This window comes from Aspergillus glaucus (assembly GCF_001890805.1).
Source record: "Aspergillus glaucus CBS 516.65 unplaced genomic scaffold ASPGLscaffold_7, whole genome shotgun sequence".
NCBI classification, from domain to species: domain Eukaryota; kingdom Fungi; phylum Ascomycota; class Eurotiomycetes; order Eurotiales; family Aspergillaceae; genus Aspergillus; species Aspergillus glaucus.
Genome location: NW_019170459.1, coordinates 861019 through 880235, shown reverse-complemented (window position 1 = coordinate 880235; position 19217 = coordinate 861019). Strand labels below are relative to the sequence as shown.

Below are 19217 nucleotides of genomic sequence, written 5' to 3'. Positions count from 1 at the left end.
TCTCTCTCTCTCTCTCTCTCTCCCCCCTTTTCCCTCAAATAACTCATTCTTCCTCCAAGAAGTAAGGAGGATATCTTACCATCATGGCTCGTGAGGAGCTCATTTCCTCTGCTGTAAGTTCCCCTTCTCTTACATTCACCGCTTGAACTATTGGCACTGACAGACATATCCGGCTAGGTCACATGTATGTTGATTGTTTGCACTATCCACGGTCTTGCAATAACGTGATTCTGACCTCTATACAGTCCTCCAGGATCCGTCGGTAGCTTCCTCGCCGATCGAGAAAAGAGTCGCATTCCTTCAGTCGAAGAACTTGACGCAGGAGGAAGTTGATCTCGCGCTTTCTCAGGCAGGTCAAGACCCGTCCGCAGCAGCATCAGCTGTAACAACAACGTCTTCATCGCAAGGACATACTCCACAACAAGCCGTCTACCGGCCCCCTCCTCCTACACAAGGATATGGCTATCCTCCGTATCAATGGCAGCCTCCACCGCCAGAGTGCGTTTATTTATACTCTCGTCCGAGTCGCGAATCGGGACCCTGGGTGCTAACATTGTGTTTCTTGTTAGGCCCCCGAAGAGAGACTGGCGTGATTGGTTTATTATGGCCACAGTAATGGGCGGTGTAGGGTACGGTCTATATACTGTCGCCAAGGTATTTTCGACCTATCTCACATGTGCTTGGCATCATACTAACTTGTTTATTTTAGCGATATGTCAGTCCTCTTGTTGCACCACCTACGCCTCCACAGCTTGAGCAGGATAAAAAGAATGTCGATGAAGAGTTTGCCCGCGCCTTTACCCTGATCGAGCAACTCTCGACGGATACTGCGGCGCTCAAGTCCGCTGAAGAAACACGCACAGAGCGCTTGGATACTACACTGAGGGATGTTGAGAGTTTGGTTGGAGACTTGAAGAGCGCATCGCGTCGGAGGGACGACGAAACCCGCCGGATCAACGACGAGGTCAAGACTCTGAAGGATGCCATTCCCAAGGCGCTTCAGGGCGCGCGCGAAGGCAACGAGCAGCGGTTGAAGGAGCTTGGCACAGAACTGAAGAGTCTGAAGGTGCTGCTGGGCAACCGCATTGGTGGTGGTGCCGGCGGTGCTAGCTCTCCAGTTGCTGGAAGAACAGTAGGCACTAACCTGCCTGTTGCATCTCCTCGCCCAGCGGAGGAACAACCAACCACTCCTCCCCCTACCACCAACGGCGCGACAGCTCCCGCTACCAGTGTACCTGAATCGCAGCAGCCGCAGCAGCCGCAGCAGCCACAGCAACCACCGGCTGCTAAGAGCCCTAGCCCTCTTTCGCAACTTGGGAGGTCTGCTTCTATTCCCGCCTGGCAGATGGCGGCAGCGAATCGGTCGAAGCCATCTAACCCTGGCGCCACTGAAGAAGGTAACACTGCCAGCAACGCCACCAACACCGCTGAGCAGCAGCCGCAGCAAGAACAGAGTGCTCCGGCTAGCTAGAAGGCTTTGTATATCTCATATAATCTTTTCTTTTTCGTTGGCGTAATTTGTTCCATTCTCAGTGTATTTACAAGGCGAAGCATGTATGCAATTGAGTCATGATAATAATTCCATCAATACTCATGTTCCTCGAAAGTCAATCAACTTTGTACCTCTAGGCCCTTCAAAGTCAAAGATACCTCGGATACCGCGGGTTAGTTACTCCGGCCTCCGTCCGCCCTATCAGCAAGGAGCTTGGCGTCATCGACGTCAATCCATCACCAACCAAAAAGCTACAATACAACAAACAACAAAAAGAACTCGCATCCAAATCTGCACCCAATGGACCCCCACGCCCGTCCCCGAGACTACCGTCACCGAAACCGAGACACCCACACGCAATCGCGCTCCCGCTCTCGCTCCCCAGACCGAAACCACCGTCACCACCGTCGCCATAGACACGATCGTCACCATCGCGATCGCCATCATCGCAGCACTCGCGATGACCGGGAGCGTGACCACGACCGTCGCGAACGTCGCGATCACCGTCCAGCGACAGCAACAACACCAAAGCCACCGAGCGAACAGATACTCCTCCCCTTCAACACCCGCGGACTCTCAAGACATGACCTCTCCGCATACGAGCCCATGTTCGCAATGTACCTTGATATCCAGAAGGGGAAGTGGATAGACGATATGGATGAAGAGGAGGTTAAGGGGCGGTGGAAGAGCTTTGTGCGGAAATGGTGAGCATTTATTACCTTTATCTGTCGCAGGATATATGTTTGAAGGGAAGAAAGAGGCTGATATATCAGGAACCGTGGAGAACTTGCCCGAGGATGGTACGATCCGAGTACCCTGGACAAAGCCCGTGAAGGTGCATCAGAAAGCCATCGTCCCCCGGCATCGTCTGCTGGGAAACGTGCATCTCCTGATTACGAAGGGGCTGGTACTGGAAAGGATAGGATGGACGAGGTTGATGATGACGACGAGGAGGATGATGAAGAGGACTACGGTCCGAATCTCCCATCAGGACTACAGATTACCAAACCCGGTGGTCCGTCCTCTGGTCCAACAATTCCTAACATGCAAGATTTGGACTTCCGGAAAGGTAGGGTCTTCTTTTTTTTTTTTTTTTTTTTTTTTTTCCCTCTGTCAAACTTCCCCATGCTAACATACCCTTCCCAGAATCCGCAATCGAAGACGCCATCGAAGCCCGCCATGATGCCCGAAAACAACACCGCGCCGAAGTACACTCGCACAAATCCGAAATGCGCCAGGTAGAAGACGAAGTCGCCCCAAGAGCCGAACCAGGCACGCATGAACGCCGCATGCAAAAACGCCAAGAAGCATCTGCTTCGAATCGCGCGTTTTCTGATGGCCGTCGGGGTGGTTCGCCTGGGGAGGCTGCTCCTGAGGAGATGCTGATGGGTTCGGGCGAGAATGATTTGACGGAAATGAAGAAGGAACAGGAAAAAATGCAGCGAAAGAAAAATGAACGCGAGATTAGGAGAGAAGAGATTATGCGGGCGCGCGCTGCAGAGCGAGAAGAAAGAGTCCAGCAGTATCGACAAAAGGAGGAAGAAACCATCGGCTGGCTCAAAACCCTGGCAAAACAGAGGTTCGGTTGATCAACTCAGAAGATATCTCATCTCGATGGTCTATGGTTCCTTTGCATTCATTAAGTCAAACCCCCTATGTTGCCAGTATAGAACACAGCTAAGTTGACAGAAGATCAATCTCAACGGATATCTGTTGGATAAGTCACTGAATTTCATTTAATATACACTGCTAAAATACAATAAGAAGCATAATAGGTATTCCGTAATTACCGATTCTCTGGCTTTCAATCCATCCAATACACGACACTTACTGCTCATAAGTCTCGGCCATTAGTCCTATACCAATAGGTTCGCTTTCGGTACGCTCCCTGCGAAGAATAGGCCACCTCTTTGACCCCATCTTCTTTCGTGCCTTCTTTGGGTATGCAAAAACCACTTCGTTGCTTGATTGCCGCAAGACCGAGGAAGCCTGTCTACTGCCGTCACGACGCGTTCGCTTCGAGCCCTTCCCATTCTCCACGGAATAGCCTGTCGAACTGTCGTTTCCAATAGTCATACCAGAAGTTTCTCGCATGTTTTCTGTATCAGCCAAACAATTTTCTGCGTCGGAATCGTCTGCGCTTTTTTTCAGGGCTGCTCGCTGTGAAAGAGGAACGAACTCCGGCGCATCCGGCTTCAGAGGGCTCTTTCTCCAAAGTTCGTTATTGACGTCCCTAGTTTTTTCTTTTGTGTCAGGTGACCCGGGCGTCTTGTAGGATCTCATGCGGCGCATCTTGGACACTGTGAGGATTGGCCCAGTCACTGTTACAGATCGAGAGTCATCCATCTCTATGAGGTCGCCCATTTCTTGAGTAGCCACTTTTCCTTTTGCGGATTCTTCTGTTGCTCTTTGCCCTTGCTCTGGGCCTGCACTTTCGATCATGACCGGGGGCAGTTTTTCTTTTATCTTCCGCGACAAAAGACGACGATAGTAGCCGTTTGTTCTCAATAATGAGCTGTGAGAACCTTGTTCGACAACGCGGCCATGACGAAGGACGATAACATTGTCTGCTTTAGAGACCGTCGAAAGACGATGTCTGCGATGAAGTGTTAGTATTGAAGGGGGTGAATATTCAGTAGGAGTCAGCCATACGAAGTGATGAGTATTGTCTTCCCTCTCCACAGTCGCTTGAAGTTTCTCTGGATCAGGGCTTCCGTACTGCTATCCACACTACTTGTCGCGCCATCCAAGAGGATAATCTTGGGGTTTTGGACCATCACTCGTGCAATCGCGAGTCGCTGAAGCTCTCCGCCAGACAATTTTACACCGTCGTCTCCGATTATGGTATGATAACCATCCCCAAGCGACACAAATCTGTCGTGAAGGGCCACAGCTTTGCACGCATCATACACCTGTCCCTCAGTAGCAAAAACATTCCCATACATGACATTGTTCATGATCGTATCGTGGAATAGAACTGGATCTTGTGGCACAATACCAATACTCGAACGCAGACTCTCCAGCGAGGCATGGCGAACATCTTGTCCACCGATTCTGATATTTCCTTGAAGTGGATCGTACAAGCGCAAAAGGAGACCTAGGGCAGTCGACTTGCCACTTCCAGTCGCCCCCGCGAGAGCCACCGTCTGGCCGGCTTGGACCTGAAAACTGACCCCTTTTAGCGCTCTCTTTTGCCCCATATATGCAAAATGGACGTCATCGAATTCGATGACACCTTGGTCGCAACGTAATGGAGCTGCTGCAACATGGTTGGGAGCATTCGAAGCCCTACCGAACAGTTTGAGCAGATCATCAATATCTGCAAGGCCTAAGAGGACGTCACGGACCCCTCTCACAAAGATCTGAAGATGCAGACTCAGACGCGTCAAGTACATCAGCAGCATAATAAAACTGCCGAGCGATTTGACTCCCCAGCTAACTTGGAAAGCCGCCAGCACACCACCTCCCATAAGCCCTGGTACGGCGATGGCCGACTGCAACGCCGAATCAAAGCAAAACCATAATGAGAGCCTGGATGATGAATTCAAATGGTCCCTGACGGCTAAAGAGTATCGTGTTTCGTCATACGGGATGCGGTTAGAATATAGCGCGGTCTGCCAACTCGACGTCCAATCTCGGAGAATATGTTGCTCTCTGTCCATGTCATTAATAAAGCGCCTCTGTTTGCCCTGTAACTTGCGATGTATCTCTCTGGATGACCAGATAGAAAGAGCCACCACTGTCGCAAGGACCAGCGCCATATAGGCGCCGTATATATAGTACAGCACGCATATGCCCACCAGAAGATCGATCGCTGTCGGGATGATGTGGGAAAAAATAGCACGGAAGACATATCGGGCGGATAGTCCACGATTGACGGATCCCCAAAGTCTCTCCAGGCTTCTCTTCCTGTTAAGATCACATGCCAGTGTCGTAGCCTTGTCAAAGGCAGCCTTGCTAAGCACGGAGTACGAGTGATTCTCGATGGCCATCCACAGATACTTCTGCGCAACGGCAGAACTTTTGCTGAACTTCAAGACACAAATGAAGATAGTCATGATAATATCCCCATTAGAGAATGTTCCTGTTCAACAAGTCAGAATGGAGTCGAATAGAGAAAATATTGAAACAAATAAGAAGGCCGTGTCCCTCAGGATACAGTCCCTTAGGTGCCTCTTCAGATGAACGTACCGCTACGAGTCAGTGCATCCGTTACTTTGCCCAGCTGCAAAGGGACGAGCACAAGGAGGACACGATCAATCAGTAAGCATAGCCAAATCCCGAAATAACGGAGATATGGTCGGCTACTGGGCCAAAAGAACGGCGCGAGAAACTTGTCAACTGTCAGCTTTCTTCTTTTCAAGGCCGTGTAATTGGATAGCACATACCGTGATCCGGCGAGTAAAATATTCCAAGCCACCCTGATCGTCTCTTCCCTGAGGATGACGAACAGGACTCCGAGAAATTGTACCGTAGGGGTAGGCATCATCTGGGTTGCGAGTTCGATCGTCTCGGAGCAAAGGCACCCGTTCTTCGTCAACAGGCCTGCAACGGGTAGGAATTGCTTGTGATATGGCCACGATGCCGACGAGTAATATAAGTGTTACCAAGCGGAATATTCGAACGACGTTGAGGATGGTCACTGGTATCACTGAGGGCGAACGAAACGCAAGCAGAAGGGCCTCTGCAACTAGGTAGATCGCTGAACACCCTCCAAGAGGGTACCATAAAGCCTGTGACTTGTAAAACCAATTGAAGTCGAGAAGCAATATGAACCAAGAGAACGATGAACTAAAGGAGTACATCTGGGGACAGGGAGAACCAATTAGTATCAAAGCCTTAGACAACATTCCAAGAGGATATCATTCTCACGATCTCGTCCAACGACCCCATAGCCCTGCCCGGATAGGTCAGGTAGAATAGCACGGCGGTCTCGAATACCTGTAAAAGACCAATATATTAGTCTCCAGTGTCAACCCCATTCCAAGCATGCCAATCCAACTTACATATGCGACAAGAATGGCAAAAACCGGCCACAAGACAGCAGCTCGAGACGGTCTTCGTCTGACCTCTTCCTGTCTGTCCCTGCGGAAAGCCAGTATGGCTGCAGAAACCAGGTAGAAGAGACCAGCGACGAGGGGGACGAAGCCATGAATGACATCGACTGCTCGAAGAGCTGGTGACTTTGTTGAGCTGAAGTCGATCATTTTTGCCATCATGTTGGCAGACGAGTCCGTTGAGTGCAATCGATACGCCCAGTATGCGCTGCTCTGTTCAATGCAAGTAACAAGAAACCGATAAGGGATGTACGTGGACAGAAAAGCGATGCGTATGTGAGTATAGAGAAAGAAGAGAGAAAAAGAGATGGGATGAATGGAAAGAAGAGAGGAAGTCCGCTGCACTGCTAAAAAGAGAAAGCACGACTAAATAGCCCGAAAGGGAAAGAACCACCTCAGAGAGGGAAAACCAGAACTTTTGAAGTCTATCTATTATATACTAAACAAGAACAAATCAATACTTTTTTTATGATGCTAAAAATTCCTTCCCAGGTCCAGATTAGCCACCAGCTTCATATGCTCGCTCCCATTCGCAGACTCCTCTCCCAACCCAAAGAACGGCTTCACAGCAACATCCACCGTCTCCTCGAACAAACGCCCGACGACAGCTTCCTTGAGCTCCTCGCCAGTCTGCGCAAAATCCGGATACGCGTTCAATTCCAACAACCAAACAGTTCCAGTCTCATCGACCATAAAGTCGACTCCGAATAACTCGAAAGCGTTGGGGAGAGTCTGGAAGTGAACCATCATGCCTCTAGCTGCAGCTTCGAAGACTTCGCCCGTAACGCCACAGATCTGGTCAAAGACCTTCTCTTTCCAGTCCGCGCTGAGTCCAAAGACCTCAGACTCGAGCTTCCAGAATCGTCGCACGCTTCCTTCGTTGGCGCTGCCTCCTTCCTGGAAACAGGTGTTGCTCAGGTGCCGGGCGAGATCGATCACTTCGTCCTCGGCCTCCCATGGGGGAGAGTATGATTTGGCGGCGAATAGGGCCAGCATTTCCTTAAAGACGTAGACTTTCAGGGCGCCCACGGCGAGGACGTATGTGCGGATGTGGAACTTGCGGTTAGAGGAGGATGGTAGGAGGAGCGGAGGATCGATGTAAGGCTGGGCGATGAAATGGCGTAGTTGAGAGGTGACCACACCTTGGTCTCCAGACTTTCCTTCCTCCTCATCTTCAGGCTGTTCAGGCGTAGATCCAGAATCACTCTCGATGTCAGATTCATCGACCTCCCACCCCTCGAAAATCTCACGTAATTGATCCTCGCTGTTGAACAGGCGGATTCCCTGTCCGCGATCACTCATTCCGGGCTTAAGAATCCACCATTCCTTTTCAGAGTCGGGTCTCTCTTCATTCTTCTCCAAGCTGTCACGCAGCTCGTAAGCCTCCAACAATGCATCATCGAGGAACTCAGCATAGTCCAACTCAAAGTCAAAGCCAAATTTGAAGTGGTTTCGTAGGAGACTGTTCGGGTGCTTCGAAACCCAGCTGGACACCGTGTTTGACAAGTAATGCTTGCGAATAAGCGCTTTTCGGATGATGTATGCGTTGGCGAGCGACGAGGACGTGTGCATCATGACATGTTCAAAGTCGAGGCGTTCGTATTCCCGGTATTGAAAGACGGGCTGACTTCGCTTTGGCAGCTCCGATAAAGAAGAAATAGACCGGCAAGCAGTACTTCCCAGACGGCGTTGTAGTGCTTGTGCCATCAAGTCCTGGACGTAGCCATCGTCGCAGTCGACGACGCAGTGTAGGGCAGGGGAAGATCCATGGTCCGGTCTACACAGTATCCACTATCAGAATTATATCCCTTTCCAAAATCCAAAAGAACGTAACTATCAAAGAGCAAAAAAAAAATAAATAAATAAATAAATGAGCAGAGGGGAGCGTAAAACATTTCTTGAATCATCTAGCTCTTATATAGAAACGCTTAATTCACAAAGGGTCGTAACATAAAACTCAACTTCGCTTGCCAGTATGTACCACTCACAGCTTGATCTCCCCTTGGATATTGGGTGTATGCATAAAGTTTGCCTTCAGAGGTGTAACACTATGGTTCGAACCAGTTAGCAACTGTACATGCGCTCTCAAGAAGGGGGCGTATGGAAACAAACCTCGTCATCCCCTCTTTAATAGCACGGCCGTCATTCCCCGGACCGCTCTCTTCCACGCTCCTGAACACATCACTGAAATTTGGAGTCCATTGGAAATGCTTGTGCTGAAGTTTCGGTCTCTTCCCAGCCACCGGAGCACGCACAGCAGGTACTGTTCCGGCCTTCTCGCCTTGTTCGCGCAGTCTTGTCTCCTGCGTGTCGGGGTCCTGATCCGCCACCAAAGGATCCACGGCCGTGAAACAGCTACCCGACGACCACCGGTTGTCAAGCATCTCCGTATATACAGTCTTGCATTGACTGACACCAGGCTCCAGCGGGACGTTAATGCTGTACAAGTCAACGTTATCCGCCCAGTTGTTCATCAGGTATTCGATAAGTTTGGCCGAATGGCGCGACGCTTCTGCGATAACGATGGGGTCGTGGTTGCGCGAACTGAAAGCGTAAGACAATGCGATTGATCGTTTCCCACAGACAGCGCCCTCCATCGCAGCACCGATAGTACCACTCGACAGTGCGAATAAAGCGGTGGTATTCCGGCCGTAGTTGGGACCGGAAATGATCAGATCTATCGGACCCCGGTCTTGGAAGTAGTGGTAAAGGCCGACTTGGACGCAACTTGCCGGTGTCGAGTTGATCAAAACCCATTCGTCGCCTTCGCCTTCGTCGTCGTCTTCAGCAGGATCGCACCCCCGTGGCAGGTGATGGACCGTCCCATCGTCTTCATGGAGAGTGCCGGGGCGGAAGTAGGTTGGCACCACGGAGGCACCGACAATATGGGCTTTACCGATCCATGATCGCTGTTGATGCGGAAGAACCACTGATACAATATGTCCGGCGTTCTGCAGCGTGTGGATAAGGGAATGGATGTAGGGCGACGACTGATTCGACGGCGGTCCGTCGTCGTTGGTAACCTATAAGTCAAAAGATCGCATGGTGAGTCCTTCTATCTCTTGTTATACACATCGCGAATCAACTCGTATACTCACCAGGATATGCATTGGGGACGGTAGTTGCAAGAACTCTGAGAGTCGTCAGGGGGTAAAGTTGCTGTTGAGGAACTTGGAAGAATTGTTGATCTTCTCCCCGCCTTTTTTCTCTCCCACGTACTCACGGCGGATGAATGGGCTCCCCGCGCCGGTTATCGATAATAGAAATGCAGGGTATTAATTTGCAATGCATTGGGTATCATGCTCTATATAAAACAAATGAAAAAGGATTGACACGCCATACTACGAATCTTCCTCCTTGAACAAATGATTACGACGTCTCTGTACGCCCCGGGCTTCAGCACTCTCAAGACCAGTTCCAGTACCGACATGCTCCGTCGCATTGTCATCCCCAGCCTCACTCGTAGTAGGTGAAGGCTCCTGTTTCACGTCCACCTCCGAGTCGTCTTCTGTCTCGCTCTCATCCGGTGGCTGGTCGTGGCGGGATGAGGGAAATCCCGCGGGATCAGCAGATTCGTCGTCCGATTCCTCCTTGATCGGAGTACCGCCGCGCTCTGTCTCCCGTGTCTCATGATCCGCGCTGAACATGTAAGCCAGCACAAGCCAGACAACGCTGGTCGACATCATGGAGATGCTCCAGAACACGAAGCTGAAGATGAAAAACGAGGTGATTTTCCAATTGTACACGAACCACCTATTATCCATTGGTCAGCATGGCCAGTCATTGACGGACACATAAACACGCCAGTATGGTCCTTACCGTAAGCCAGTAAAAATCGCCCGAAATTCCACCTTCGCGTTGTATACCTGCATCTTCTCGTCGCTATGAATCTCGACCCGTAGGTTTTCGGGCAAGTTGCGCCACCCCCGCGGGAATTCAATCTGCTCCATCATCTGCACTTCCAAGGTCTCCGCTTCCCGACGCCAGCCCGTCAGGTATAATGGCAGGTATGTGAGTTTGCTGGCCGTGTCCACGATGGGCGAGGCGTATGTCATGATAGCAGGGCGACGCGACCGTGCAATCAGCTCCCGGGACGCGTTCTTGGCTGGGATCGAACGGTGGGAGAAGAGGGTCAAATCCAGCATGAAGTTCCCTGCGGCGAGGTTGGACGGAGTGCGCGGCATTTCGAGTTGGACGGTCACATCGTACGGTTGGAGGGTCGCCAATTCGGTCCCCAAGGGTGCGGTTCCCCAAGGTGGTCCATCACTATCAATCAAGAAGAAGACATCAGCATATTCATTCCGGGTATAGGATCTCGGTCTTGCAATCTCCAACCTACCCAAATTGCAAATGCACCGGGCGTTGCAGCTCAACCTGCGGAATGAATTTGTAGTAAAAGATGAAGTAAGCAACCGTTGACACCCCGATCATAAACAATGCGGTCGTGATAAAGAGAAAAATGCCCATGTAGGCCTTTTGGAACTTCTTCGAGGCCAGGGGCCGCAAGCGCGATATCAACGCGTCCTGGTGGCTTGTCAGCTCCTCTGCTCTAGAGCGATAGGTGAGCACGAATAACGATACCATTGCTCCCCATGAAGACGAATTCTCTTTATCAATCTCATCATCGGTCGCATAATCCGACATTATGATGTATACTATGTATGTACACAGTAGCTGTGTAGGAGTCGTGGAAGGAGAACGAAGACCGAACGAGTCGAGGACTCCCCGCCGACGTCACCGAGGCACTTTCTACATATGATGCTGGACAACAAGAAATATAGAGTAGTAATGCAATTCAAAACATCAGCTACCCATGCTTTTATACTCTATCATTACAATCACTGCAGTGGCAATGTTCAGAAAACGACATCCAACAAGAAAGTAAAATAAAGAAAAAAAGAAAAAAGTATAGTAGAAACACAAAAACATGACTTGCTCCATGTAGTTTGGCCATGCTAGCATGCCCGTATATGCAAATCCCTTCAAAACCCATCCGGAAAACACAAGAATAGTTGCTATTACAAATAAACGAATAAAATGAAACTTCCACCACCGCGCCGGAAAAGCACTAAAAATGGCACCCCCATGTCATGCGTCGAAATCATAAAAACCGCGAGATAATAGCAGAAAGAAAAGAAAATAAAACATCATCTCTGTTAAATGCAATACATCGAGGCATGATCAATCGCTTCGTGATATTTAGAAACAATGGTAAAGGGATACGGGAGCTCCCAGTCCAGCCACTTAGGCCAGAGCTCTGGGGCTTTGTTGTTGAATGTGCTGCAGGAGAGCATCGAACAGGCGACCAATCTGCGAACGTTGCATTAGCACAAAAGTAGCATAACATCGATTAGCTGGTTAAGCACTTACCTCAGGCGCAGCCTGGATGAAAGGAAGCTGGAAGAACGAGTATCCCCGGTTCTGGAGCAGCTCCTGCAAAGTAATGATCAAACCCCAAGGGTGAGGGCGGTGAACAATGAGTCTTTCCAAAAGAACCCGAATGATCTGTTGACGGATGTCGGATTCATCCTGATCCGAGTTGTCCGCACCGAAGAGGCGAAGAATGGCGAAGCTGAAATAGTAGGTGTGGCTGTTGGGGTAACGGAGTTGATTCGCCATCGCGCTCAGCAGGTAATAACGGGCCTCGGGTCGTAGCGCCTTTGCGAGCTTCTCCAAGAGTGCCGAATGGATGGTGTTGTCGAAAGCTGCACGGGTATTGCCCTTGGAGGAGTTGGTGGAGATTGCAGCTTGGCCGATGTAGAGTACCAGTGCATTCACCAAAACAACGTTGACATTGATCGGACCATAGAAAAGACCAGTCTCCTTAGCCGTGGGGTTATAGATGGCTTCGCAAATTTGCAGAATGGATGACTCGGACACACTGCTGCTCTGAAGAGCACTGTCAACGGCATTCTTGATGTTGGCCCGCTGCAAAGGAGCGGCAACATCACCCGCGATCTTCGGGGCTTCCCGCATTTCTTCCAAGCGCTCAACCTTCAGGCCCTCCCTGAATGGGTCTGGAAGTTTGTGGAACGACGACGGATAAGCACTGAGAACAAGGTTCCGAAGTTGTGCGCAGTGTGCGGGGATGACATTGCAGAATTGAAAGTGGTTCTCCGCCACAAATTCGGGGAAGTCATGGTGCAGTATCAACAGGATGCGAAGCACGCCCTTGTACAGGTCCTTGGCAACGTAGGAAATGTTGGCGGGCTTGAGCTGCTCGCCAATGTAAGAGAGCAGACCTTGCATAAGTTCGCAGTATGGTCCCCAGCCTGCTCGTTCGGGCATGTTCAACATGCCGGACATGAAGAATCTGTGGGAAACAAGAGAGAGCCATCCATAAACAAAGGCGGGGCAGTATTTCGGTTGGAGAGACAGAAATTTGTTGGCAAAAGCAAACATCATGTCCAGATGCTGGTCGATGTACTGAAGACCGTTGATGGAATATTCACACAGTATGCTGGAGAACAGTCTGAAGAAGACACGTTGGTTGAAGGCCTCGCCCCTCATGACTTGGTGGTGGTTCAAGACCAGCACAAGAAGCGACAAGATCGAGTTGAAGTACACGGATTTGTTAGCCTTCACAGCTCCCGTACCTTCGCCCTGGAATTTAACCAGCAAGATGACCAGCTTAGCAAGGGCATCGATGTAAAGGAATGCTTCATCCAAGCTTCCACCAGGGTTCTGAGACTCGTGCTCAAACATGGCGACCGAAATGTCAATACTAAGCCGGAAGAACAAGGCAGAGTCTTCCTGGTTGTTCATGACTTGTCTCTGGTGCATGTCTCTGAGGAAAGAGAAATAGGTACGGTCGGTAGCACCAGGAGCCTTGTAGATTCCAATCCATTCGGTGAAAATGTATTCCATTTGATCCCGTTTCGACCTTGCCGTGTCGCTGAGGAACACATTGACTGTTTCGGGAATTCCAGACTCGCGCAACTTGCGAATAATATCGTTGGCCGGCACGATGTTAACATCCTCCACCAGCCACTGGCTCATGGCCTCAAGGCTACCTGAGAAATCTGATCTCAAGGCAGAGGGCTCCTCGCTGAATAGAACACGGTCCATTAGGTTGCCAAGAAGCTCCAAAGCGCCGACATTCTTTTGAAGGACCATCTTCGTGATGATCATGTCGACGCGACGGATGTCAAGAAGCCCGGCGTCAATGAGCGCAACTGTGACTGGCACGTTGAACATGTGCTCGTCATCAATGTCTGAAAGTACTGCCCAAGTGTAACGTGCGACAATAGATGACATGTCGCATAATTTGGCGAGGAGGTGCACCAGAACCTCAATTTCGAGCGTCCCTTGGGTTTGAGAGTATAAGGTCGCACAGATTTTGAGCGATGTCAATCTAGCCAACTCATCCCCATTGGGCGTAGACAGTATGGTGCGCAGTGCTTGGTTGTACTCCTGTAGAACAGGACTGTCACGGCCCAAGTCTTTCACATGCTCCTCAGAAGAATTGCGGGCAACTTGTTGAAGGTCGGAAACGATGCTTTCGACCTTGTCCCGTGGGCTCTGAGCCTCGAGGAACCCGTTCAACTGTGGCTGCGCGCCAACAAGTCCAGGCTGCTGCAGTCGAGCCTCTTGCTGCGCCTGTGGGGTCCTATGAGGAACAGCAGGCTGTTCTGCCGGGGTAGACAGGTTCGGAATTGCTGGGTAAGATTCCTGAAGAACATCAGGGAGTTGCCGACCGGAATCGGAAGAGACGTTTTGAACATGGGCTGCTCCCGGACCGCGAGACTGGCGTGCGAATTCTTCGTAAATGGCCAGCTGTTCCTTGTTCAACCCTCCAGGGGCTTGTCGATAAGGTTCAGGAATAAAAAGACCCCAACGGTTCATAGACGGGTCGATGAATGGCTCATTCGGCCGGGTGACACGATGACGCCGGCGCGCCTCCATTTGAGGTTCAATGACCTTTTCGATCTCAGGGAGAGCTTTCTCCTCTGCTGCCTTCTCGACAATCCCACAAGCAGCATCGAGATTATCATTGACGCACATCAGGATCAAACCTTCCGGCATTGGTTGATCCGAGTACTCTTGCTGGATCATCCGGATATAGTTTGTCATGCTGACCTTTAGGGGCTCCTTGCAGGTCACGAGGGCTAAGCTTCCGGCGAGTTGTCTCACCATAATGCCTGCCGCATGGCGCATCTTATCCTCATCCGGCTCAATTGCGAAGTCCTTCGAGACGAGCTGAACTGTGGAGATAGAAGCAATGGTAACCGAGCGCTCTACCACTGGTGTGATTATTTCCGCTATAGCGCGCTCCACAGCGCTGTGAACGATCTGCCGAAGAACATTTGGATCCACCATGCTGCTCGCCGAAGACGGCAGAACAAGGATCTTGTCCAAGCTGGGTAGAGAGGACATGATCGCAGCAGGCGAAAGTCTTTCGTTTCTGACACCCTGGCCGATACCGCTAAGTGCCATATCTTCGAACGCTTCAAGGCCATCAGGGATATTCGCCGTCGACAGGGCATCTTCGAAGTGGGCGGAACGGTCTCGTATGATAACAGAGGGCTCAATTGTTTTATGGTCGAGATCAAGATCCTTGCACAGCACCTCAATCTCAAACTTGAGGTTCAGTTTCAACTCGGCGAAGTGGTATAGCTCCAGGAGCAAGGCGAGAATATCCATCAGCCAAGGGTTCGGAGGCTTGAAAACCGTGGACTTTGTGGCCTGGACCAGTGTCTTGCAGGTGAACGGAATGACGATTGTGAGGCGCTGACTGTCGTAACCCTCCAACAGAAGACCCTTGAAATAGACGTCTTTATGTTTAACGGGTTTGTCCTTGGCAATGGTAAGAGAACCCAGCCACGCGCCGAGATTTTTCAGATGGCCACGATCGGTAGACGAATTCAAGGTCGCCTCCGAATTAAGAATCTTGCTGGCGCTGACATATGTCTCCCGCAGAACCTCCGCCCAGAGTATCTTGCTGTCAAGGCGTTCAAGAAGATCAAGATACAGCTGCTGGAAATTTGGCTGCAGCTTGGCACGCTCTTCTACCAAATACGCGGCGAACCATTGGTGGTGCTGGTCGCGCAACACTTTGGTAAGGTCCTGTAGCTTGTCTTCCAAATTGTTGTCTGACACGTTGTTCAAGACGAAAAGTATTTTATCCTGGACCGTTTCATCCGGATCCTGATAAATTTCCGGCCGAAGTAGAGAACCAACATTGACAGAACGGAATTTGCGGGGAACTCCATCGGTACCTGCGGGCTCCTCCATATTGCCGTTGACCAGGACATCCACTTCGGAATCGCGAGCCTGTGCTCCCTGTTCGCGTAGAACCTCCTCCGCCGTCTGAGAGATTGGAGTGCCGTGTAAACTTGGGATCTGCAGAAGCAGATGGCAGAAACCCGCCCACTCAGAAAGCCGATTAATCAATTGCTCGATGGCCTCGACACCAAATTTGTACATCGGGTCGTGCAAATCGTGTTCTCGCACAGCTTCCAGAATCATACCCAATCCAACCTTGAGTGTGATGCCATCCACGAGTCGGAAATTGATGATACCGCCAAACATAACCGCCGTCTTGGTCAAGGCCTCTAGGGGGTATTCGTGGTAGCAGTGGTACTCGTCGATCAGCCCGTGTACCATGCAAGCAAACAAATCCTGTTCAGCAGGTTCCTTGGAGGACTTGTATCGTCTCATCAATTCCAGCATCTCTCGTAATGAGAGCTCTTCGTGGTACATCTTGCCGAAAAGTTCTTGCATCTGCTTGTCGACAGCCTCGGGCAATGAGTTTCCATTCTCGCCATTGATATCAATGATGTCATCGAAGCCTTCGCCATAGTTGATCAGTCTGGGATAGGTCTGAATGCAGATACGTTGCACCGGGGTGAGGTTCTCCCGGTCACCAACAAACTCCTCGAGCACCGACAACAGGGCATAGACGGTCTTAACAGAAAGGCTGACCATTTGCGGGGCAGGCTGTTCTTTCCTCTGGACGTGGAGTTCATCTTCGGCCTTGATCCTCAAGAACTTTGACAACAAGCTACCCATGTCCATAGGCCCTTTTTGGGCGGCGTTTCGGACCCACTGAGCGAGGTCAAACGGGCCTTTGCGATGAGCGTAGCAAGCGAGATCCATAGCAAGTCCATTGGTATAGCCGAGGAGGTAGTCTAACCAGCCATACTCCATGGCATGCTCGTAAATAGCAGCGGTTGAAGTCGGATCTTGTGTAAAAGTGGCGAAGAGTTGCTCAGCGACCCATTGACGGTCCTGGCGCCACGCACCATGGAGAGCAAGTTGATGGCCCTCTTCTTGCTTCAAGATGAATACGATGAGCGTCCGCAAGACGAAACTCTGTTGGACAGCTGTCCAAGGTTGTGGGAGAGCCAATGCAGAGCATAGGAAAACCGGAAGGTCGTATTGAACGAGGGTTTTGATGAGAATTTGGCTCTCAGCAGCAGCCCAGGATGCTTGAGAAAACAGAACCAGGTCGAACATGGCTTTCATGGCGTCCAAAGATCGGAGAGGCGACTTGGCTGCACGCTCACCCTGAAGGCGGACGAGTTCCGGACCGTCAGCAAAGAAGTCAGCTGGGAAGGTGGCTCGGAGGCTCGGAATCTGCGAAACATCGGTTCGAGAAGCAATGAACGCTCTCAAAAAGGACATCTGCGTATCACGGTGTTCCCAATCTCCGCCCCACAATTTCTGAACATCTAAGCTCGAATTATCTGGGGCCAAGGCTGAAAGAGGAGCGTAAAGTTTGGCAAATTGGTTGGGATCCACCCTTAGGCCTTCGCGATCAAAATACCGGAGCACGAGCGGCCAGTTAATCTGTTGTTCGCCGTAATGTGATTGGACAGCTGAAAGGTAAGTCTCGAGGGAGAATTGCCGCCAATACTGTGAAAGGACCATAAAAAGAAGTGCACTAGCAATGTGCTCCTCGTTCCAGCAATCGGGACCAGAAATATTGACAACTTCACTCACGGCATCCGGAGTCGAGGTTGCCTTCGGGCCCTTAGAATGAAGCTGCCTGACCAGATTGTACCGAGGGTTGATGAAGTTGAACATTTGGAGGGAAGACGAAATTTCGAAAGGCATGTCCATGGCCAATTTCTGATAACGCAAGTTTGCTGCATATACAAGCTTGGCCTTCACATCGTCGGTGAAATTTCGCGGCGGATACAGTATGAAACGCTCGATCGTCATGCCAATGAATGAAGTTGTGTGGTCTTTGGTCAATTCGGAAGGAGTCGCCAGGGTCTGTAGAAACGGCGTCACGGAGTTTGAAAGGATGGCATCGGCTAATTCAAAGAGAACCCCCCCATTGTCAGTCATGAAGAAAAATCAAAGAAAGCAAAAAAGGGAGGAGAAAATGTGTTCAGTAAAGTCCGAGAGATATATACCTTTAGCACGGAGGTCCGACTTATTGGCTGTCTTAAAGGCCAGTGCAAGTGCCACTTTTGAGAGCGGGTCAAGCTTGAAGTGATCCAGAAATGTGGAAAGATCGAAATCACGGAAAATATCACCCTCGGAGGTATCGATCGTCTCTGCGATCTTCTGGGCTTGTTCTATGTCCTGGGACACCTTCTGCATCTCCTGAAATAGGAGTGGATAATTCCCTGCATTCTCGACGGACTTGTTTACTCCAGGAAATATTTGGGGAGCATTGCCCGTGAGAAGGCGCCGAAAGTACTTGGAAAAGACCTCCATTCCGTTGGACTCGACAAGCTACCATCACACATTAGCTACATTGGGAGGCCCATGAAGCTGATCAATGATAGTAACTTACTTTGTGGATTTGAGCAGCTTTGGTCTCCCACTTCTCTTTGCCCTCCTTTTCTGTAATGGAATCTAAAAGGAGGAAGACTTGTGCAATGGATATTTTAGTCAACGACGACTGGCTTGCGTGAGCTGCAGCTCCGGCGGCTGACGAGCCCGGCTTGTCAGAGGGGAATCCCGTAGGCGAATTCACTGTTGTAGATAACGGAGAGAAGACAGCGCCTCTGGAAGAACTGGTGCCACCTCCGCCTCCCCCGATGCCTCCACCGCCTAGGATAGAGCCTGCCGTGGAAGCCAAATGTGACCCTGAAGGGGTGTGGGCTCTGAATTTGGGAGAGGACACTGCCTGTCCTGGTTGCTGGTGTTGCTGTTGGAGTTGCTGCTGCGAGCCAGACTGGAAGGCGGCAAAAGGCGACGACGTGGAGGCTGGCGAGGGCGCGTTACGACCACCAGAAAGACCCCTTGTGGAACTCAGCACGGCGGAAAAGGAAGAAGTCAAGGGAGAGGAAGTTGAAGCACCAGGACCCGGACTGCTCGACTGAGGAAGCCCGCGGGAGGTGGAAGAGGGGATCGATGACGAGGTGAGGTTGGAGGTTGCGAGGGGGGTCAACCCACGGCGGAGGTTGGACTGAGACGCGGACGACGGGCCCCAAGCAGATTGCTGTGCCCGGGTAGGCCTGGTCGAAGAAGACTTATCGGTGCCAGAAGCAATCGACGATTGGGAGGAAGGGGGAGGGGGAGGGAAGGTCATCTAGGAAACGCGATCATTTGACTTGGGGGAGGACGAACGAAACAATTTTTTATGATTTCGTAGCGATAGTGGGGGAATCTGATCTAGCCGAAGATAAAGTGAAGTGAATTTGCAAAGAAATTCCGAAAGGGTTGAGTAGAAGACGGTGATGGTGACCGTGGGAAAGGAAGTTGCTTCG

At 50.8% G+C, this 19217-nt stretch overlaps 5 protein-coding genes across 5 annotated transcripts; 1 reads left to right on the top strand and 4 right to left on the bottom strand.

Moving 5' to 3' along the window:
* Positions 1-83: 83 nt before the first annotated feature.
* pex14 (putative peroxisomal membrane anchor protein (Pex14)) lies at positions 84-3081 on the top strand (the record flags this gene model as incomplete). Its single annotated transcript, XM_022548923.1, has 7 exons — positions 84-113; positions 254-498; positions 570-654; positions 710-1397; positions 1818-2196; positions 2266-2561; positions 2639-3081. The coding sequence occupies 7 exons, from the start codon at positions 84-86 to the stop codon at positions 3079-3081; spliced, it is 2166 nt and encodes a 721-aa protein (XP_022402403.1).
* On the bottom strand, positions 3036-6699 carry ASPGLDRAFT_57056 (uncharacterized protein; the record flags this gene model as incomplete). Its single annotated transcript, XM_022548228.1, has 6 exons — positions 3036-4088; positions 4145-5576; positions 5684-5825; positions 5881-6297; positions 6365-6433; positions 6499-6699. The coding sequence occupies 6 exons, from the start codon at positions 6697-6699 to the stop codon at positions 3320-3322; spliced, it is 3030 nt and encodes a 1009-aa protein (XP_022402402.1). The 3' UTR covers positions 3036-3319.
* Positions 6700-6885: 186 nt separating this feature from the next.
* ASPGLDRAFT_45707 (putative acid phosphatase) lies at positions 6886-9820 on the bottom strand. Its single transcript, XM_022546310.1, has 4 exons — positions 9648-9820; positions 8662-9572; positions 8538-8597; positions 6886-8326 (listed from the first exon to the last, which is right to left on the bottom strand). Exons 1-4 carry the CDS (start codon positions 9657-9659, stop codon positions 7024-7026), a joined length of 2286 nt encoding a protein of 761 aa, XP_022402401.1. The 5' UTR covers positions 9660-9820; the 3' UTR covers positions 6886-7023.
* Positions 9816-11196, bottom strand: ASPGLDRAFT_45705 (seipin; the record flags this gene model as incomplete). Its single annotated transcript, XM_022546309.1, has 4 exons — positions 9816-10302; positions 10369-10815; positions 10889-11073; positions 11131-11196. The coding sequence occupies 4 exons, from the start codon at positions 11191-11193 to the stop codon at positions 9891-9893; spliced, it is 1107 nt and encodes a 368-aa protein (XP_022402400.1). The 3' UTR covers positions 9816-9890.
* Positions 11197-11793: 597 nt separating this feature from the next.
* ASPGLDRAFT_123064 (CCR4-NOT core subunit CDC39) lies at positions 11794-19039 on the bottom strand (the record flags this gene model as incomplete). Its single annotated transcript, XM_022540374.1, has 4 exons — positions 11794-11859; positions 11920-17810; positions 17913-18237; positions 18299-19039. 4 exons carry the CDS (start codon positions 19037-19039, stop codon positions 11794-11796), a joined length of 7023 nt encoding a protein of 2340 aa, XP_022402399.1.
* Positions 19040-19217: the final 178 nt, after the last annotated feature.

Coding starts and splice junctions, on each gene's coding strand:
- ASPGLDRAFT_45707 (XM_022546310.1), bottom strand. Junction 8,598..8,661: donor ATTAAAGAGGGGATGACGAG/GTTTGTTTCCAT, acceptor TTCGAACCATAG/TGTTACACCTCTGAAGGCAA. Junction 8,327..8,537: donor ATCCAAGGGGAGATCAAGCT/GTGAGTGGTACA, acceptor GATACTGTGTAG/ACCGGACCATGGATCTTCCC.